Raw genomic sequence first — 21,135 nt, 5'->3', positions numbered from 1 at the left:
AGAACAAACTCTTGTGCGGTGATTTTAAAACGAAATCCTTCTTTCTCTTCTATTACCTTTCACTTCAACTAGAGCCTCACTGTTGCTTCCACTAAGCAAGAAAATCCAAAATGCCAGGGAGGTGACAATTGAAGCACGGAGAGCTGGAGTGTCCTACCAGGGAAAAACAAAAATCAATAATTAAAGGCAGATTTATTAATTTCATTTTTTAAAGAGACTTAAGCAGCTCAGTGCCTAATACTGACATCAATCCCAAAAGGAGTCCAAACTTCAGCAGCTCCATAGGGGATACTGAGCCCTGCCCTGAGAATGTCAAACACACAGATCCAAAGGTAACCCCAGCACTGTTCACAGGACAATGAGCCCTTGTCACCTTTTAGAGCTGCAAAAAGGATGCCAAGTGCCGACCCCGGCCCACAAGTAATTCTACTTACCATTTCCCCACCTCCAGTCAGAAAATAAAGGCATTACAACCAGTTTCTTCCAAAAAATATCCTTTATTGTTTTGGTTGTAAATATAAAAAAAAAATGCATTGCACAATTTAACAGACCTACTGGAAAGTGCTACATTTCAACAGCACAACAGAAGTTGTCATGCAACAGAACAGGAAACCTAAGCAAAAGCAAGAGCACAACCTGAAGTCCTCATACCTTCAAGTTTGGTTTTTTTTTTCCTTTTTTCTTAACAAGAATGAATTCCACTCACTTAAAACACATTTAAATACAGGATTAGAAGAAGAAAATTATCTATTTATTCAATGTACTGTTAAAAGCTTGCTCATAACATTGATATCGTTTGATTGAGAACCTTATTCATGTTGGAAAAGTTCAGATATAAAAAGTTCAGACAACGGCTAGAAATCAATTCCATTATATACCTACGGTGTGTTTCTTTGTAACTGAAGTTATTTTAATTGTAACTGAAGAACTCAAGTTTTACAGATAAAGCTACAGTTTGGTTCTATCAATTCTGCTCTAACACAGTAAATGAGCAGAAAATCCAACCAAGAATGAAACCAAAGAAAACTATAGCTTTAACTGGTGTGGTGGGAAAAATATTGGGGTCCTATAAAAGAAAAAACCCAAAACAAATCATCTCCTCTGAGACTCAAGTGTATAAATTGAGGAGTAATAGAAAAACTCCTGATGTCTCACCTAATTTAAAAAAACTCCTAAAACTTACAAACAATTGTCCATAGTCCTCCAGACTGGTGTGACTAAATCCCTAAAGAACCTGAATTGGATGTCATCAGCCTTTTGATTTTTGGTGGTTTTCCATGCAATAAAGGTGGAAAGGAACCAAGAAATAGAAAGAAAAAGGAGAAAACAGAGAAAAACCCATTCCATTTTCAGCAGTACTTTCTAACTGGCACCATCAAGGCAAGAATTATCCACTCTAGAAAGTGAAACAGCCTTCAAATAAGCATTATCTTACTGAACATTTCTGCAGTGAGCTTCCCTCTCCTGTTCTCAAACTGCTTTTCAGGAGTTCTGGGCTTTAAAAGCAAACAAAACTAATTTTACCAGTCCCTTCTACCACATGTGAACACACACACACACACAGAGGAATGTAAAAAACCCTGAAGATACAAAAGGATGCAGATTTTCAATACATTTGACAGCCCTTTGTCTTTTCAAGCCATTTCAGATTTCGAGGTTGAAGCCCTTGCCTGTTTCCTGGCTTGGTCAGAGCTCAGGTTATGTCCATTTGTGCACACGTGTTCCTGCACACGGCAGTGGAGAGGGGTGGATTCAGCAGGAAAGATGCAATTGTTTTTTTCCAAACACACACACAGTTACTCACAACCTCAGTCTGAAAGGCTCACAGTAATGCCCCACAGATAAACTCCTCTCAAAAGCCAGGGAAGCCCCACTTCCTCCATTCGCTGAATTTTCCACAGTGCATCATTTTAGGGGGAACAATGAGTGACTTATGATTAATCAAAAGCATACAAGACACCAAGATCTAAGGCACAGATGGAAACATTCTAGTAGCCACCCCCTGGAAGGAAGCCTTCCCCTGGGGTCCAGAAAAACATCAAAGAACATTCCAGTCAGGCCAAATGGTATCAACCAAGAATCCTTTGGTTTAGTGCAGAGATCAGACTGTCATGGTGATGTGTGCACTTGTCTCTGATCCTACTCCTCAGTAATTCCCTCAGTTCTAGTTTGCTCCTGGACTTTCACCCCTTACTCCTCCTGCTAAAAGGAGGCCAATAACTGCAATACAAGCCAATAACTACACCAGATAATGCCCAAGTTCTCCAGAGCTTGCGTTTGGCATGGGGCCACCTACATTATCAATTTGAGGTCAGAAGGAACCAGCAGACAATCCCAGTTTGACTTTGTGCATATCACAGGCCATAAATAAATTATTTAGCCACTCCTTTACTGAGTGAAATCTGTTGGATTTGACAGAATACGACTTGTATTCAGTTATATGGGGGTTCTCCAAAAGTTTAGCACCAGACAGATGTGCAGCACCTGCAATTCTGTGCAGACTATAGGCACTGTGTGCTTGGCTTGCTTACTTTGGTGACACTGAGGAAATCAGAGTGCTTAAATTACAGGAGAAAGTGTTATCAAACTTTGAAAAAAAAAAAAAATAAAGCATTTAAACTCCTCCGTAAGAAATACAGACTAAGGTGTTTAAACATAAATCAAAGTGGAAAACTATATAGGAACTAATACATACGTGGTCCATCTCTTCCCATATCAGTCTTTAGTGACTCTGCTGTTCAGATGTGAGACATAAACCAGTTTTTTCCTCCTGTGTTTCCAAATGGAGTGAAATCACTCTCCTCACAAGGCTGACTGATAAAAGAATTCTGATCTGCAGTAAAAGGGTGACAAGAATGTATTGAATCACTGCTTCAAAGAGCAGCCACATCATTTCTGGTAATTGCACTAGTGGAAAGTATCCTTCCACTTTTCCTTTCCTCCCTCCTACACTCTTGCCTAAGTAAGCAATATTTAATTCTTTCCTCCTTAAGATTTTTTAATAGTGCTTTGTTTCTGCACCACAGTTTGTTAAACAACCACCTTCCCTCCAATTGTAACGAGCTCTCAGTGCATTCTGGTGGATGAGTTTTCCATCCACGTCAAAACTGTGGAAGGACAAAGTTTTTGGCAGCACAGGTGAATTACCCCTCCCTGCTCCTTTCAGGTTGCTTTCAGTTTCCAATCCAACCAGTGAGATATGAGATTTTAGGGTTTTTCTCCCTGGGCCCTGAAGGATGATCGATACCAGATACCCACGTCATCGATACCAGAAATGGTAAAAATCACACACCATCACTGCTGACAGGCAGGAGACCACACTGCAAGGGAGGCATTACAGGATCTGCTCATCTGAAAAGGTCAGCAAAAACACCAGCTCTTGGACAATATGCCTGCTGCTTTCTTGCTAGAAACCCAGACATGTTTTTAACACAAACGGTGAGATCAGCCCACTGAGGAAAGGACCTAAGAGACAGCTCATCACAGTGTAAAATGATTTTACTGGAGTCAAATTCACAACTGGTGATAAAAATGGGAGGACTGAAAGCACTGATACAAAAAAGGATTTACTTATTCAACACTTTGTACTTGATGTATCCAAAAGAATATTGCTTAACTGATCACAACATTATGAAAGATGATCCCTCCAGAAAATCTACTCACTATTTCTTTACTGTGATAACCTTTGCACACCATTCCTTGGCTGACACTTGGAATTTCGTTGCTTCTATCACAGGGACACAGGTTTTCACAAGTGCCACGAACTTCAAATTATATGTCAAATCTACTGTAAAAAAAAGAGAAAATAAAAGCATTTCCCCCTCTGCCTGCACAGCTACAACAGGAAGCTGTGTTGCTACAAAATTTGCCATTCTGCCTTTCCCTTCAGCCCTCAGTCCCCTCCATGCAGGGAGGGGCTCACCTTTTGTGCCCTGTCCTTGCTACAGTGCTGCTCTCACAGAAGGAACTCTGCAAGGAAAGCCATTAGCTGCAAAAACTCAGGACAAAGGAGAAACAAACACAAAACCACTGCCTGTGCTCAGTCCTGCTCCCCAGGCCAACTGTTTCCTTCCAAACTTTGGCCCACCAAGTGGAGGAGATTGGGGACAATGCTGAGAACAGCTCCTTTCCCCAAGGAGAACCCACTGAGCCCATTTCAGAGTGTGCAACCGCCACATGTTCCAGGTATTCCTCATTTTCCCACTGTGAGAGGCTGCACAGCACCTCCAGCCTGCTCTCGGAACTGCAAGAAAACTGCTCAAGGGAAGTGTTCCCACCATTTGCACAGCTCTGAACAATCAGGATCAAGTTGTGAGTGGAATTACAAGGGTCATGGGATCATCCCAGATTATGAACAATCAGCTGGAATGAACATCCCAGTGTTCATCTCAGGATGGACAATCACTGCTGGAACAGGACTCAGTTTACCTGCAGCAGAGCACAGTACGTGCTGAAACTGTCACAGGAAAAGGTTATGCAGTGTTTTGAGTTTTAAACTAATTTTCACACGTTCTATAATTTACGTTCAACATAATCTTCTCATACAGACCAGGCCTAGCAAAGTCCTTCAGGTTTTTCAGACAGAAGGCAAAAAGAAAAAGCAAAAAAAGACCAAGAAGCAAAGAACGGACTGCAAGTCTTTGTGGTTCGATATAGCTTCTGAGATAATAAAAAAGCCAATTTTTTAACATTACAAACAATTCTTGTCTCTGAAGTGCTACTACATTTACCTATGGATGTGTTTTATATGTGCACATTTTGTGAGGGTGGCAGTTCAACTGTGCAGAGTGCAAGAAAAAAGTTCATTGATTAAACTGATATAAAATTCATGTATTTATCCTAATTGCAGAATTTATACAATCTAAAACTGCTTTCTTGCACTTACTGCACAGCCTGCTGCTCCCTTGCAATGGCTATATTAAAAAAAATAAAAATCAGCTGCTTTAGTTACTAGAAAATAAAGCACGTCTTGAAACTGATCAAGTACAATGATACACTCATTAAAATAAAAATACACAAAACACAGCCTGAGATTTTAATTCTAGTATTTTTGCCACGAGTTGACATCGCTGACGGATTTTTCTTCTCCTTTGGTTTTTCATACGATCCTGTTTTAACAATTTTCACTATTCAAGTAAAACACATGGAACTGAATACCAGGAAACAAAATAAAAAGCACATTTCGCTTCACAAAATCAGAAGTACTTTTTTCCCCTCGAAGAGCACATTCCTTGGTGTACAGGATTTACACTTCAGAGAACTGAGGGTGTTTCGTTCGTTGCATAAGGATGCATTGATGGAGATTCTATTGCTGCCTGCAGGGCTCAAACCTGCCGAGTTTACCTGAGCTTGGTGGTTTTTTCTCACGTGACAGAGCACAGCACAGCACTGGAGAGGAACCCAAACGTTCTGACAACGCTGCATCGCCCGCACCGCTGCGCAAGGCAGGGCCGGGTGCCCTGAACAGTCTCGGGCGATGGAGAGAATCCTTTCTAAAGTGCACCAACTGGAGGAGCCTGGGCAGGCAGGGCCTGGCGGGTTCTCCACCCCTGGGACAAGCACCTCAGAGTGGCTTTGGTTTTAGGTCTCCCCAGCTCTCTTGCTCGCCTTCGCCACGGCCTCCCGCGCCTGCTCCGGCAGCCGCGACGGGTCCGACAGGATCGAGGTGCTCCTGCTCAGCTGCCGCAGGGTGTTCAGCACCACTGTAAAGAAAAAAAAGGCAGGTAAGCATCAGGAAAAGCTATTTATCTGGCTGATCTTTATTCTACAAATGAGAGCACCTCTTGACAGCTGTAAGTGTAAATTAAATACTTGCTGAAAGGCAAGAGGGAAAGAATCGAGCGATGAGGCCCAAACAGAAGGTGACTCCAAAGCTGAATACAAATCTCAGAGGTCTTCCCTCATTATGAGATAAATCACACTGCCAAATGTACTCCAACTGGAGCCAAGCTTTTGAAATTTAAATGTAGTTAAAGACAGTTTAAATTCTGGTATGTTCAATATTTTTTTTTCTGCCGTCACAGTCAGAAGAGGCTCTTATTTTCTCACTAAGCTAACAAAAAGGAAGCAAAAGCCACGTTCAGCATCATGTGCTTTCTCTGCCATCCTCAGGCTAAAGAAATGCTATGATATTATGCCTTCTATGATCTGAAGAGCTGATGGATGGAACTTCACTTACTTGGCCTCAGAACAGGAAGAGAACAGTGCTGATCCAACCAGGCCAGTGCAGTTTCGTTCAGATCCTTAAAGCTTGTCGTGGAAACCATCCCATTGAAGGACTCAAACAATGGCTTAATAATAATGCTGAACTGCAAACCATCAAATGTCAAGGGAGACAACAAAGGGGGAGTTCAAAACATTCTATGGGAATGTGGCAGAGAAAACACTGGATTTCTAAATGGACTCCAACTGCCAGAGGGATTGAAATGTTTTTTTACTAACTGTATTTTCAAATCTGTAACACTAATACTGAGGAAAAAACTGAACCTTAGCTCCTAGTGATATTCACCATATTTTGCAGAATTCCTCGACATTGACCTGAAAAGGAAAAAACAAAAGGGGAATGTGCAAGTTTTTGAACAGCTTCAGTAACTGTAATTCCCCCCATCCCCCTGGCTGAGATATTTGATATTTGCTATTGTCTATGTATGTTTCCCAAAAGACAACCAGAGCTGCAGTTACAGCAGAGTGCACAAAAGATTTCTTGCAGTACAATAACCTAGTAAGAAAACCTAGCCTCTGCATTTTACTTTCCAGTTACCTCCTGCATGTTGAGGTGAACAAGTTCTGCAAGAATCCATATCCACGCAGATGTGGATGAAAACTGAGGACATTTGCTACTTCAGTAACTTGGCTTCAAGTCACAGCATCAGAATCCCAAGTTCTTGGCTCTAAAAGTACCGGGTTCAAAAGTACCAAAGCCCAAGTTCGTCAGGTTGGTATAAAAGGATACAATCCAAAACTTCCAGTTCTGCAGGGTCCTGCTTCTCACGTACTCATCAAACAATTTCCTCATGTGGTCAAACCTTTGCCGCGTTACGGGAACCCCGGTAGCGGGGAGCTGCTGCTGGCAAGAACTGAAAACATGTTTGGAGGTTAGAATCCCACCAAAAAGGACATATTTCTCTTCCAGACTGAACTGCAGCAGGAGAAAAGTATTCCTGGTATCTGTGGTGGAGGGGCTTCCCAGTGCATGATCCCCCCAGAGTGTCAGATCCCCCCTGCTCCAGTCAGGAATAAAAATTCTTTCCCCAGTAATCTTGTCTATATTCATGCAGCAAAGCAATTTAATCAAGCTGCTACAAACACTTCTGGTTACAAACAACAAAACTGCAGCAAAGCCACTGTGAAGAGCAAGAGCTCAATCACCAATGAGCTTTTTAAAAACATCCACACTGACTTCTTCTCAGAGCTATTGACCTGACACATCCCCCCTGATGCTGCCACTGTTGCGCATTCCATGCTCAGAGCTGGCTGAGAATCCACAGTCTGCACCAGTGCCCATCCCACAGAAGCTCTGCTTGGAGCTGGCAGCAGCTCTGTTCTGCCCAACACCCATCTGCTCCCCGGTGTGACACTGAGCACACACTCCCTGTTTGGCCCAGGCACCACTGGAGCTGCTCCATCCCTGGAAGCTGCCCGTTCTCACAGGATGGTGGCGTTCAGCTCCTCGATCTCCTCCCGGAGGCGCCTGGTTTCCTCCTGCATCTGCGTCCTCTCCTGCTGCAGCTTGGCGATGTACTCCACTGTCTTCTGGAGTGTGATGGCATGGCTGATCTAGGCCAAACACAGACACACGGCTCGCTTCCTGCAACAACCTGAGTTCAGGAAGTTTGTCCTCCTAACCTGCACTCCAGCACATTTTAATTTTCCTTCAGTGTGTAAAAGCACAGGGTCAGGCAGAGCAAACACTTCACATACTCAACACTGCCTTTCTCTGAATCCTCTTTGCACTCCAGTACAGAGAAATGTGGCTGCAGGGGTTGTTTTCTTCCATAAATTACATTTCTGCTACTTTGTTGAAAGAAGTATTTTAATAATTTCAAATGTTTTATTTCATTATCTGTCCTCTTAAAAATCTTTACAGTTCTTAAGTACTGAAGGATGTGCTACATCTCCAGAAAGATTTACAGTGCTGGTGGAAGTGCTGCTTGAAGTTGATAATATAAATTATTTTGTTTGGGAAACCTGAGGTTATTAAGAAGGACCCACCAAAGGAGACAGATGTGTGTACAGATACATGTAGTAATACTCTTCAGTTTGGAGGAACCAATTAAATATCTGTACTTGAGAAATAAAATAACCAGACACTTCAGTAAAGCTGAGTTTTCAAAAAGGACTTCCTTTCAAAATAGGCTATTCAAGTCAGGAAGTAAAATTCTGACAACGTATTGCCTAAATTTCTGAAACTATAAAAATTATATAAAGGAATCAACCTGCTGCACAAAAAGCTTTCGTATTTTCTATGTTTCAAAGCTCCTGGTATTTAAAGGTCACTAAGAATTTTTTTGTATTTCAATTTAGTCAACTCAGTTAACTAGTGTAGCCAGAGTAAACTTTTAGTTTGGACAGAGTAATTTGACAATAAAAAAATCAGTTAGATTTTTTTTTTCCTCTCTAAACCCATGTGCGAAAGAAAGGGGGAAAAAAAAAGGCCCTGATTCTTAAAGACAGCTGGGTGGTGTAAAGAGTCCTAAAGAGATTTTCCAGATCATCTGAACTGACCCCGCCTCTGACTCCTGCTGGAAGGCAGAGATCTCAGTAGTGTAGAAAATTTTAGGAATTTACCTGAGCTGTTCCATTCTACTCTGGTCACTGCTGTGTTCCTGCAGTGTGTGTTCTGCTGCGCTCAGCTGACTACTCACAGTGAAATGATTACATCTATTAACAAGACTTTTAGAATGGCTCTTTCTTACATTTCACATTAAACTCTAAGTGCTGCTGCAGTACTTACCGACTTGGAGTTGGCTGACACCAAGCTGTTCAGAGCACTGAAACCAATCTTGATATTAGACCTTCGCTTTTGTTCAGAAAGATGCCTCATCCTTCGATTCTGCATAAATAAAATCAGCTCAGTCTATGCTGTTCCTTTTTACTATTTCACTGCTGTGACTATTTCAGCTACTCAAATTCAGGGTCATTTTTGTTGACTTGCTGGCATTCATGGTCTCCCCTGGAACGACTCTCCAGAATCTTAATAATGAACTGACAGTGTGTTTGTGGACCAACCCACCTCTGACATCTGCACCTATTTTAAGCATCACATGCCGGGATGGCAAAGACAAAATCTGAAGGATGTTATGTTACCTAGAGGTTCTAGACTTGTACAGTATGCACATGATTTGTTACTTGCCAGCAAGGCACACAAAGGTTTGAAAGATATTCTGTCTGTGGAGTGCTTTAACAGAAAGAAAAGGTCACCCTACACCTCTTTCTAAACTTCAGCTGTGTCATCAGGAAGTAAAATATTTAGGATTTATGTTAAGAAAAGAACAAAGATCAGTAGACCCAGAGTTGGCCCTGCCTGTGCTAGAAATACCTCACAGTCAGTAACAAAGCAAACAACTGGAAGGATTTTTTAGGCACAGGAGGATCCTGCAGCCCCTGGATCCCAGGGCTGGGACGCTACACAAACCACTGACAGGAGCTGTCAAGGTTGGTGTCCATAGAAAGAGAAGACTTTCCAAGCTATCAAAGGAGCTCTCGTTTCTGCTGCAGCACTGGGAAGGCCAGATTATTCCAAGGCCTCTGAGCTGCCGAGGACAAAGGAGCAGCCGGCGGATCCCTTCCCAAAGCTGGAGCCACACCGCCGCCCTGTGGCCCCTGCCCAGCTCAGCCGGAGCCTGAACAGCCAGGGCTCATCCCTGGGATGGTTACACGTGTCACAGCCACAGCAGCGACACACAGAAAGGATCCAGGAAGGAACGAAACTACTCCAGACACGACTCCAAAAATCCCCACTCCATACAGTTTGTGAAGGAGGTGCAGAGGCCGCAACTGTGTAACGGCCCAGGGATTTCTTTGTTCTGAGTCTGGCAGCACCGGCCTGAGTTGTTCCTATTGCTGCACCACTCAGTTACTGCTTTCTCCTGGGAGTCTGCTACAGAAAACCTGGGATGAAGAAACCTCTTCAACAGAATTTGCATTTTGAGAACACATTCCTGCCAGAGTGAGGCTTTCTGGCAGCAGTTCACCATTACCCCACTTTATAATGCAAGAAAGCAATGCAATAAAGCAGTGAAGTGGTTGCCCAGAACCAAAGAAAATGCAGGTTCGTGAGCAGAACTGAGATTTCCAGCGCCCTCTATGCTTTGCCAAACTGAAATAACCACGTTACCTAGCAATACAGAAGCGTTTAATCTAACTAGCAACACAGAGGAACAAAAGCACATACATTTGGAGCCTGGAAAATATCATTGTTTCTTTCTTGTCTTACAAAAGAGTTAGTAACAATACAAATCCAAAGCAATTCCTGTCAGAGCAGGTGTGTTTACATGGCAGTAAAGCCTATTCCATAGCCGTGTCCTTGCTGTTCCACTTTCCCACCATCAGCCGGCCCTACTGATTTGTTCCTTTTGTTACCTTACTCTCTAGCAGCAGAACAGGCTGCATCCACTGCTTGTGAGCTTTCACGCCAAGCAAATCCCCACCAACTTTTGTGAGTAACTTGCAGCATGGTCAGCAGTGGGCAGTTCTGATTGTCCTCTGCAACAGATCTAGACCTGAGTATAGTCACAGGCTGCAGATGTTAAACTTACCTTTCTGCCCTGGAGTAACCACAACTCACAGAGCCAGAGAAGCCAGAAGGAGGCTGGCACTTGTAAAAAGGTTAAGTAACACTCCCTTTCACAAGATAATGAATGAGAGGGTTACAGCTGATTGTTCTGATGGGGATTTTGTGGAGAACTTTCTCATACCACCACAGAAAGTGTTCTGACAAGGTCAGCTTGTGTGTGAGGTACAACCAGCGCTCGGGTGCTATCTCTAGACCGCCGAGTTCTTACCCCAGTAATTCTCGAAGGGTTTTACAGGTGTAACTCGTGGAGTCTGTGGAGCTGCTTCTCTGTGGAGCAGCATAGCATCACTGGAGACATGTAAGTAACTCAGCAGGTCAACAACTTCCCCTCCAGCGATGGCCAGAGCCCTGCAGACTGAAGAGCCCCAACAGAACAACGGCAAAAAGCCACGGTTTAGAACACTAAACCTGAAACCTTTAACCAAGTAAACTGACACCTGTCACAACACTCCTGTGAGCCACAGCAGGAACTGCTGTCACGACCGTAAGGACCTGCAGAGGTACAGCCAAGACTGGCCCCTCTGGTGACACAACCCTGAGGAGCAGAGTAGATCGGAGTCTCACATTCTGAATTTCACAGAGCACCACGGATGCAGCAGTAAGCTAAGCCCGACACAAAAATATGCTACTGTCCTGAAACACAACTTTCTCTAGTCCATGCTCAGACATCAGGACAGAAAAGTACCTATGAAGGCAAAGAAAAGCCCCTCAAAGGAAAGGACACACACCTTAAATGCAGCCATAGCAGGGTCAGTGGCAGGTTTTCCTGAGCAGCTGTTCTGAGGAGACTGTGGACTGGGGCTCTGCTCAGAGGTGCAGGGGGAAGCCTGGCCTGAATTCTGACAGTCCCGGCCTTCATAAAGGAAAAAACACAAGACACATTAACAAACAACTTTCTGTAGCAAACATAACTGCTGAGAAGTTTCTACTCAGAACTGAACTGAAATGCAGTCAGCAACCAAATTACACTGTTTGATGCAGCTACCACATGCTAGAAAATACCAAGACTGCTGGGAAAAGCTCAGGATATCATGTCACATGATAGTTTCTGAATAGCAACATGTAATAGGCCTTTCACACACACATATTTCAGCATGTTGGATGCACAGGCTGTGATTCCATTGCCCTGCTGGGCTCTCCCATTCATCTCTAAAGGCCTGGGATGTGATGGTGACACTTACAAGCCATTTACCACCAGAACCAGCCCAGGGAATGCTCCACCAATGCACATGCAAAAGGAGTCTTTGCACTTACCTACAAGGATTGTGTCTGAGATCCTCCAGTCAAAATCAGAGCTATGACACTCAACAACAAACCTATTCAGCACTTCCTACAGAGATGCCTTTTGTTTCTTGGTGACTATGACAGCACATCTTTTAGAAAGGAGCCATTGAACAGTCATTTAAGACAAAAAATTGCAAACTGCTGCATACAACTGAAGCTGTGGGGTAGAAGGGCCTGAAAAACTTTTCCTTTAAAAATTATCTAGGCATCCTCAAGGCCCATTTATGTCCTGCCTACCCAACAGAAACACACTTCTATATGCAGGGAAGAGAATGTTTACAGCTTTCTAACTTACTAGGTGTAGGTGAGGGAACTTGTGAACTGCTACAGTGGGAAGGGATGTGCTCTCCTTTCACCAACACATCCTGGACTACACTAGGAGGGAAGAGATGTGAGACTGTGGACTGGCTTTGTTGACTACTTGGTGCTCGCTGTGCTGGACCAACCAGAATGTTACTACGGAACTCCGTCACCCCGGGAGCCTGGGAACAGCACAGAAACAGCACAGAGAAAAACAGAGAAAGAGAGAGCAGGAGGGGCAGTGTGGGGGCAGAGGGAGAAAAGGGATGAGAGAAAGGAGGAAGTAGGGGGAGAGATTAAGAAAGAAAAAGAGAGAGAGAGAGATTTGTTACCTTGCCTTTCACTAAAAGCAGCAAATTAATACATGATTAACAATCTGATGACACGAAACAAGGGCTAATATATAAGGAATTGGCAGGCACCAAAGTCAGGCTTCTGGCAGGAGACCAGTATCCTTTCTTAAAACTTAAAGCAGTATTACAACACATCAACAGCATAATATACTAAAATCTATCTCCATCTTCCTGCACACAACACATTGGGGAAACCCAGTCACATACCCAAGGCATGCTTTCCAATATGGCAGTGGGAAGGTGAGCTCCCTGGGCCCCTTCCACCTTCTGCACAAAGCACCAACCATCCCCATCCACAGCACTGTGAATACAGGCCTCCTTGGAATCTTACTGCTGTGTGACACAGAGCCTGTCAAGACTGGAAAGTGCTTCCAAGCCCATAAAGTGGCTGCATTAAAAATAAGCAAACATAATGCTGAATGCACAAATGCATATGTTGGGTAACATGATTTAGTGGGCTTGTTACCCGCCTGAGCACATTATGGCTCTCACTACTTGCAAACAATAGGCCTAGAAAACAAATACATAATTTTTTTTTTCTTCTCCTTACTCTGACAATTCCAGCTGGTGCAATTGCAACATTAGACTGAGACGTGGCTGGCGTCAAAATCCCCTCTCTTTTTAAAGGTGCTGGAGTTACAATCACAGCTCTGGACTGTCCCTGAAAGGCAGCTGAAGAACACAATTCAGTTAGAATAGTTAATGAGACAAAAAACAAAAGATGGAGATTATTTTGTATTAAATAACTTGTCATTAAACACGGGTGTGGATCTAAAACAACACCAGTCTTCAATAATCTCAACCCCCTTAATCCAGTACAAAGGACTTCAACACTCCAGCTATTTCTGAGTTTTTTAGCATCACTGTCACTGTTTCAAGGTGAATTTACAGATGTATGTAGTAACTCAGGGAGATGCAAAGTGTTCTCATTCTATCTGAGCTGGGTTTGACAGGATGACCATCTTCAGCTCTCCTCTTCCACACACACTTTGGGATCTCAGGCTTGCTCTGCTGGAGCTGCTGACCCAAGAAGGGTCAGTGACTCAATACTTCACATTTCCTTGTGTATATATATATATCTTAAATCCTTTCCCTCAGCACTTCAGCCTACCAGCTCCTTTCACTATCTGGCGTTATAGCTGCTTTAGATGACACACAACCACAAGACAACCAAATGCGACTGGAAATCAGCATCAAAATTACACAAAATATACTAAAGACCCAGGACTTCTGCAGTGCTTAGGGAGCTAGAGGTAATTCTGAACAGCAGCAAATGTCTGCCCATGATCTGTGAAGATCTCCATGTAACCAAGGCAGACGTGCAGTTACTACCACGGCATTCATGCTGACATGGTTCTTGCCCAGTCCAAACAGAACATGATTGACCATCCCAAACAGTTACTAAGGGATCTAAGGGAAGAATCCCACAAAGACACAGCTTCTGTCAGGGTTTTGATAAAACTAAACCAAACATATTTGGTTTCGCTCTTGGCTGTACTGCTTCAGCTCTCCTTTGTAGAAATAAAGCCACGATGCAGAAGTGTCAGCACAGCTCAGCCCCTGCCGAGCCAGCCCTCTGCAGCTCAGCATTAGGATCCTGAAGGACACACACAGGAGGACAGGGAGACAGTGCAGGGTTATCCAATGTCCCCTCCCTGACAGTGTCACCTGTGACTTTGACTCAACTGGAGTTTCTGTGCAGCCTCCATAAGAGAGGCCTGTGGACTGCACAAACCTTGTGCCAGCCCTTGCTGTCTGTCTGTCTGGAGGAGACCTCTGTCACTGACACAGGGAGTTCATTTTTTGAGCATTCCCACATCTAAAACTGGAATCACAACCCTTCCACGGTTCACTGATGTTCAGCTGGACTTAGGACATCTCTACTGATCTCAAGAGCCTACTCTTACCAGTGCATTAATGCTGCTGCATAGGCTTGGCCTTTCTGACTTCCACATTTGGGGAACTGCAGCAACCAGCAACAATATTTAGAAGTCTCTTTACATGATTCATGTTTCTGTCCTACACATGCATCTTTTGCAGACTTTCCTCTCAAAATTAGTACATTTATCATCAAGTGGTGACAGCAGTTAAGTCTTGCACCTGATGAGACAATCTGCACAGATCTTTGAGTCCTTATACCACACAGCAGTTCTAACACAAGATATAATGTGATTTGCTTCACAGTCAGGAGATGATTTGTTTGTCCTGAAAAGTACCGAAGCACTGATATTTATTCTATTGCCAAAAATAAAGCTCTAGTATTTATATAAATTCTTGGATTTGTCCCCTGAGCTTGATGTACCAGTAGTTTAAGAACACCATGATCCACAAACACATGCCACAAATCCAGATGAGAAACAAAGCCACAGGTTGTGATGGTCTAGAAGTAAATGGTGGAGCACTGGGAAAGTAATATATGGGGTGAGGAACAACCCAGGAAGCACTGAGAAAAGCAGGAGCAAAGGCTTTCTGAAAATGAGTTGCCTACAATCTTTACTACGTGAGAAAAGCACGTCTCGACTGGTGAAGGTACATGGACTGCTGGTTTATAACATACTATAGATAGGAACACTGCCATTAACACCCTTGTGCTATTAGTCATGGACCAAATTGATCCCAGTGACATCCTAGAATTAGAGCTTGGGTCTGATCTTCTACTGAACAGTGATTTTTCTTTTAGGTGGGTGACCTCACTATCAGGACCTGGCAGACACACCTACTGCCCAGTAAAGCCTGTTTAACATTACTCCTCCAGGCAGGCTTTTTCTTGAATTATTGTTGCACATTTCAAGTGGCTGAAGTCACTTGGCCCCCAGCCAGTACAAGTCTAAAAACAGACTGCAATAATCCCAAGAAAGGCATTCTGCCTGTCCTGCTTCAGCCTTGAGCTCTCCCACAAGAACCACCTCAAGCACAATTCTTGCTCCTTATCTTATTATTTGCCTTGTGCAGCACCAGCAGCTCCAAATCCCACCCAGTGTGGAAGTCCCACGTGTTACTACTCCGACCTGAAACCAACTGCTGACTTAAAGCATCTCAAGGGTTTCCAGACTGCTTGAAACAAAGATCTCCAGGAGAGAGATCTTCCCTCAGGAGAATCTCCTCCTCCGCTATGGCTGAATGCTCTGAGGGGCAGTTAATCACAACAGCATCACACCTAAATCCAGGGTTTCTGTGGGGCAGGAGTGGGGCTAGCTGGTGCAGCTTCACAGCCCATCACAGACATTACAAAGAGAGACCCCCTTTTGCAGGTCAGCTTTTCACACCAAACCAAACTGCTTCCAATCCTTGCAGCAGTCCAGAGCATTCCACTCAACAGTGCAGCCACTGCATTCAGCCAGTGGATTCAAGGGTTCTGTGGACAAACTCAGAAGCTCTATTTTAACTTATTATATAGAGCAAGAAGGTCTTTTCCTCCTGCTAGTCCCACTCAGAAGACAAACACATCCTCCCGCAGCGCTCCTCACCTGGGGTGATGAAGGCATTCTTTACCACTAAGGACACTGTTTCAAGCTTCGGAGCAGGCACTATTTTTTGTGACTGTTTGGGCCTCGTCCCAGCACCGGCCAGAGGAACAGGTTTGGGGAGTGCAAACGTCAGCTGGGACTGCAGCTGGGGCCGGGGCTGCCCCTGCACAACAGTCTGGAAGGCCAGGTTACAAGGCACTCCTGCCCCCGGCTGCTGCGTGGCCAGGACCAGGCTCTGGCTCTGGCTCTGGCTGAAGGTGGTGGCAGGGGCGTTGTGGGTCAGCGTGGCAGAAGCCGTGTGAGTGATGACCGAGGATTCACAGAGGCCGAACTTGGGCGTTTCCGGAGCAGCGAAGGCGGCGGGCGCGGGGCTCAGGCTGGAGCTCAGCGGCACCGCGGGCAGCGGGGACTGCGGCTGGGAACTCGTGGGTTGCAGCACCGGCAGGGGCGTCTGGAACACTGACATAAAAGTTTGTGGCCCGCTGAGAGACGAGTCAGGAGGGAAATCTGCGGGCTGGATGAAAGATCCCTCGCTTCTAATGCTGGAACACTGGTCAGCAACGACGTCAGGAATGACAGGAGCAGGTACTGAGGAAGGAATCAGTCCGTCACTCATGTTCCCTGCTGGAAGCGTGCTGGGCAACGAACCCGACGGCAGGACAGGAGACTGAGAGACAAGGAAATATCACTGATTCAGACATGTCTGAACTCCTCCTGAGCAGACATGGCTCATGTCAGAGCCTTCAGTTTTAAACCTCCCTTACCTGGGAAGAGTGGCTGCTGCTGTCTGTGGTAGCAGAGCTGACAGCAGACACGGAAGGCAAATAATTACTGGAGCGACTGGGAGTGAATAATTCTGAAACATGAAAAGTCACCTATTAATTTTCTATTTTTCAAACTCAAGATACAGCACTGCTAGACCCTAAAATTCCCAGGAATATCAGTATTATTTAGCAAATAATGAAATAATGAGATCTTTACTTCATACAACTGCTGTTGACTGAACAGTGAATTGCTGTCTTCCAGAGGAACTGAACTCTTTGGAGCTGACTCCTTCAACTTTCATGCAAATTAGAACAATGCAAAAATCAGTCCTGTTAAAGGTTCATCTACACACAGACAGCCAAGAGCTGATCCTCAGTGAGTCCCACAAAGTCCACTTATCTGATGCAGACTGCCTGCAGAGCCAGCAAATAGATATGACTCTTTACTTCCATGAAGATCCATAACCATCAAAGTTTAATGTTATATGGAATTCTTGACAGTGCCATAAAACATTCAAAGACAAGCAAAATGTTAAATGTCTTCTTCACTAAAAAGTGTGAAATGAGGAAACTTTAGATGTTTGTAACACTTAAACTTTAAAACCTAGTTCATAAATCACTGCAATATTTAAGAAATTAATGAACTCTATATATGACTCTTACCCTGAAAAGGCTCAAAAGTATCCATAAAATCAAAATTTGGCTGGAGAGGAATAAGCCCTGGTTGAATCATGTCAGCATTTCCTAAGTGTCCTGCAAAATTCAGCAGACAATTAGATTAGCTTCCCATCACTCACATAATAATAGCAGCAGGAATAAAACACTCCACAGCCAGGCTTGGCCAAGATGTTGCAGTAAAACTGCTGCTGAAAGGAACTGAGCATCTGCTTCTCTTCAGAGCTACAGCACAGTCCAGATACCAAAGCCATGGGGGAATGAAACTTTCAATTATTAAAATGGAAGAGGTGAAACCTGAAGGCTCTAATTGATATCTGGGATTGCCAAGCTCAGATGTCTCCTGCTCCCAAACCTCCTGTCTTGCCCCTGCTGCACTACACACAGCCTTGTTGGGAAGCACAGCCTGACCCACCACAGCTCATAGCAGAGTATTTCAAAGTAAACCATCACCCATTTCATTTGCCTTGGGTACAATTCATGTAAACCACGGCTGCTCTGGAGTTGCTCAGACATCCATGCAGCAAAGATGGTGAACAGTGGACACGTGCTGTCCCATCAGACAGCCAGAGCCTCCAGACAGAGCTGAACAGCTCTTGGGATTGTTTGTACAGGTGAAACTTGCACTGGTTCTACTGGACAAAGCCAAACAATAATACACAGGCACTCCCTTAAAAATACACAGCTATGCTCTGAGACAAATCACAATGCCTTCACCACTGATAAAGTAACTACTGCTCATCACAGATTTATTCAGAGCAACATTAGGGGGCAAAGCTGGGAGCAGCACATAAGAAGCTAAGACAGAATCATAAGACAGCTACATTCCCTGACCTGTTTTTATCTGTATCAGCAATATAAGACAGATTTCTTAGGCAAGACTACAAGAGCAGCAAAGCAACAGACCAGAGTTTTTGTAGGAGCTCTCACTGCAACATAGCTACAGCCAACAAATACCTATGTCCCTGGAATTTGGCCAGGAAACCAGCTGATGTGAAGAGAGTGTGGAGAACAGGGTGTCGGTGAACTCGGACATGAGCATGTCAGCATCCAAGAGGCTGCCTTCCTCCATGGGGACTGGGGTTTCTCTGCCATACCTTCTTTTTTGCCAGAGAACCACATCATCATCCTGCCAAAGGAAAGGAAGAGAGGTCAGGCTGCTTAGCAATGCCAAAGCAGTCTGGTGCAGATCTATAAAAGCAGCCCTCATTTTTCACATTTTTAAAGAAAGAACCTCTATTTGAGGAGCCATCAAATGGACAGAAACACATCAGCGGTGCTTCCGATACAGCAGCAACTTCAGCTCACTGAAATACCACAACACTCTGGCAAAGGTTTTTGCCCAAAACCCAGATATTAACTAAAAGTATGTAAGACAAGTAACAGCACTTTCTTGTTTGATTGATTACACAAGTATTTTTGCACCTAGTTTAACAATCCCTTCATATGAATAAAGATTAAACATGACTAGCAAGAATGCAAAAAACAACTCCTGTCTTGTGAGATGTTTCTGAAACTCTGATGTGCAGTGAAGTGTAACTGTACTTCGAGTTTGCACAAGACACCTTTTGCCCACGAAAAATACAACATAATGTGCCCTGGCTTACCCATCCCTCACTACAGGCTGAGTTAAACTGCACTGCCTTGCAAGAACAGCAGAACAGTGCTTCTGATCATCGGTTTATAACCCCAAAGCAGGTTTGATAGTTTAAGGGGAATTACTAAATGGTGATACCATTTGTCCTTTTAGAGGATCCTGGTATATTATCTGCCTGAGCTGTGGGCACAGCAGGAAGATCTGCAACACACAGCTCCCACATCTTCAGAGATCCAGTTACACAAGCAAGGCAGCAGTGCCAGATACAATTCAGTAACAAGATGAAATCATGTGCCAGCCCTCAAACAGATTGATCTCTCTGGGCATACAGTGCTGATTCCCACGTCTTCTGTCACAGCACTTTACATTCAACCTCTCCTCCCTCCAATTCAAGCTACAAATCTTACACTGCTCTCTGAGGCACAGAACATTAAGGTGTCTAACCTTAATTAAGGCTTAAGCAAGATGCTTGTCTTTAGATGTTAATCAAAGCAAGCTACTGCATGTTACAACTTTGTTATCTACTGCAGGTTCCACAAGCATGCTACATACCCTGACCAAACTTGAAAGATCTTCATCTTTGTGTTTCTGCAACTGCAAAAGGAGAACAGAACGGATGGTGAAGTCAGAATAGGTGCCGTATGTGCCAGTGGAAGACCTGATTTTACAAAACTTTTAAGACCCAATCATGCACAATCAGCCCCAGCACAATGATTTTTAGTTAAGTGGAACTAATCAGATGAGCATGTCTGCACCAGCTTATCATCTGTTTTAAGTACTCTTGCATGCCAGAAAAAGTGATAGAAAACCTCAAAAAGCAACAACATACTGATCAAGCTCAAGCAAACTATTTTCACTATGTAAACCAACAGACCCTTTTCTTGAAGTATGTTCTCCACTTGTGGTATTCCCTAATGACTATTTCAATTCTTCGTTTCCAGTATTTCCCTTCTGTTGCAATGGCCTGAGAACACAAACACATACCATGAATTACACAGAATCACATAAAGGCTGGATATTCAATACATTTCCAAGCAAATATTCAGGCATAAAAAATGCAAAAGAAAGCATGCTAATTCTGTTTGAGCTCATGTATCAGCAGCCCACACTGTCCCAGAGTTCAGCTATCACAGAGCAAATCTGACAGTACCAACTTCATCTTTCCCACAAAAAAACAAACACAAGATGACGTCCAACTGCACTGTCAGCATCTCCCACAGCAGCTCAACCATAACCAAGAGTTAAGAAATGGCAAAAAAACCCCTTTAAAATTAATTTACTGAAATATAACGTATAAAGCACACAATATCCTGTGAATTTCACAAGGTCCATGCACAGACACACACAGAAGCAAAAGCTGCTACGAATGAGACAAAGCAATAGAAATCTGATGTCCAGCTCAGGGAGGACCTTGCAGGCCACACACTGATGGCAACAAAAGGATCAGACAATGTGGGTCTTCAATGTATCACAGAGAGCAGTGTGTAAGTTAGGGAGAGCAGACTAATGAGAGCCTTAACTTTGTGTTCGAGGGTCACTTTCAACACAAACATCAACACTGTTCTTTCAAAAACCTGAGACAGTTCCACAAACTCATCTGGAACTCCTCTGAGTTACAAATTATTCTAGAGTTATGCAGTATAGAGAAAGCCACATATTGCCACATCAAGGGCCTCAACTGGTTTTCTGCAAGGAGCCAGAGGGCAGATGTTAGTTTTCATTTATGTTTACAGGAGCACAAAAATGAAAGAACACAAACTCATATTTGATCTGACTGTGAAACTACCTCACCACAGAAAAAGAAATTGCTTGTTCTCTTGAAACCACACCTCTCCAATTACATAAAATCCAGAAAACTCTCCCAGGGTCACTTAGATTCAGTCCTGAAAATACTCATCAC

At 43.8% G+C, this 21,135-nt stretch overlaps 1 protein-coding gene across 1 annotated transcript in view; it reads right to left on the bottom strand.

Annotated features, from left to right (window-relative positions):
* Positions 1–498: 498 nt before the first annotated feature.
* Positions 499–21,135, bottom strand: part of MLXIP (MLX interacting protein) — a 44,842-nt gene continuing 24,205 nt past the window's right edge. The window contains exons 4-17 of the mRNA XM_040080627.2: positions 20,110–20,199; positions 19,788–19,829; positions 18,596–18,767; positions 17,627–17,716; positions 16,964–17,055; positions 16,200–16,866; positions 13,283–13,404; positions 12,375–12,561; positions 11,524–11,648; positions 8,954–9,052; positions 7,649–7,776; positions 6,953–7,076; positions 6,179–6,308; positions 499–5,702 (exon numbers count right to left, since the gene is read on the bottom strand). Of these exons, the coding sequence (XP_039936561.1) occupies positions 5,581–5,702; positions 6,179–6,308; positions 6,953–7,076; positions 7,649–7,776; positions 8,954–9,052; positions 11,524–11,648; positions 12,375–12,561; positions 13,283–13,404; positions 16,200–16,866; positions 16,964–17,055; positions 17,627–17,716; positions 18,596–18,767; positions 19,788–19,829; positions 20,110–20,199 (2,190 nt within the window). The 3' untranslated portion in view covers positions 499–5,580. The remainder of the gene's footprint in view (positions 5,703–6,178; positions 6,309–6,952; positions 7,077–7,648; positions 7,777–8,953; positions 9,053–11,523; positions 11,649–12,374; positions 12,562–13,282; positions 13,405–16,199; positions 16,867–16,963; positions 17,056–17,626; positions 17,717–18,595; positions 18,768–19,787; positions 19,830–20,109; positions 20,200–21,135) is intronic.

The sequence above is a fragment of the Hirundo rustica genome, chromosome 17 (genome assembly GCF_015227805.2).
Source record: "Hirundo rustica isolate bHirRus1 chromosome 17, bHirRus1.pri.v3, whole genome shotgun sequence".
Classification (NCBI taxonomy): Eukaryota; Metazoa; Chordata; class Aves; order Passeriformes; family Hirundinidae; genus Hirundo; species Hirundo rustica.
The sequence above is the reverse complement of the archived record's forward strand: the minus strand, read 5'-3'. Positions and strand labels throughout refer to the sequence as shown.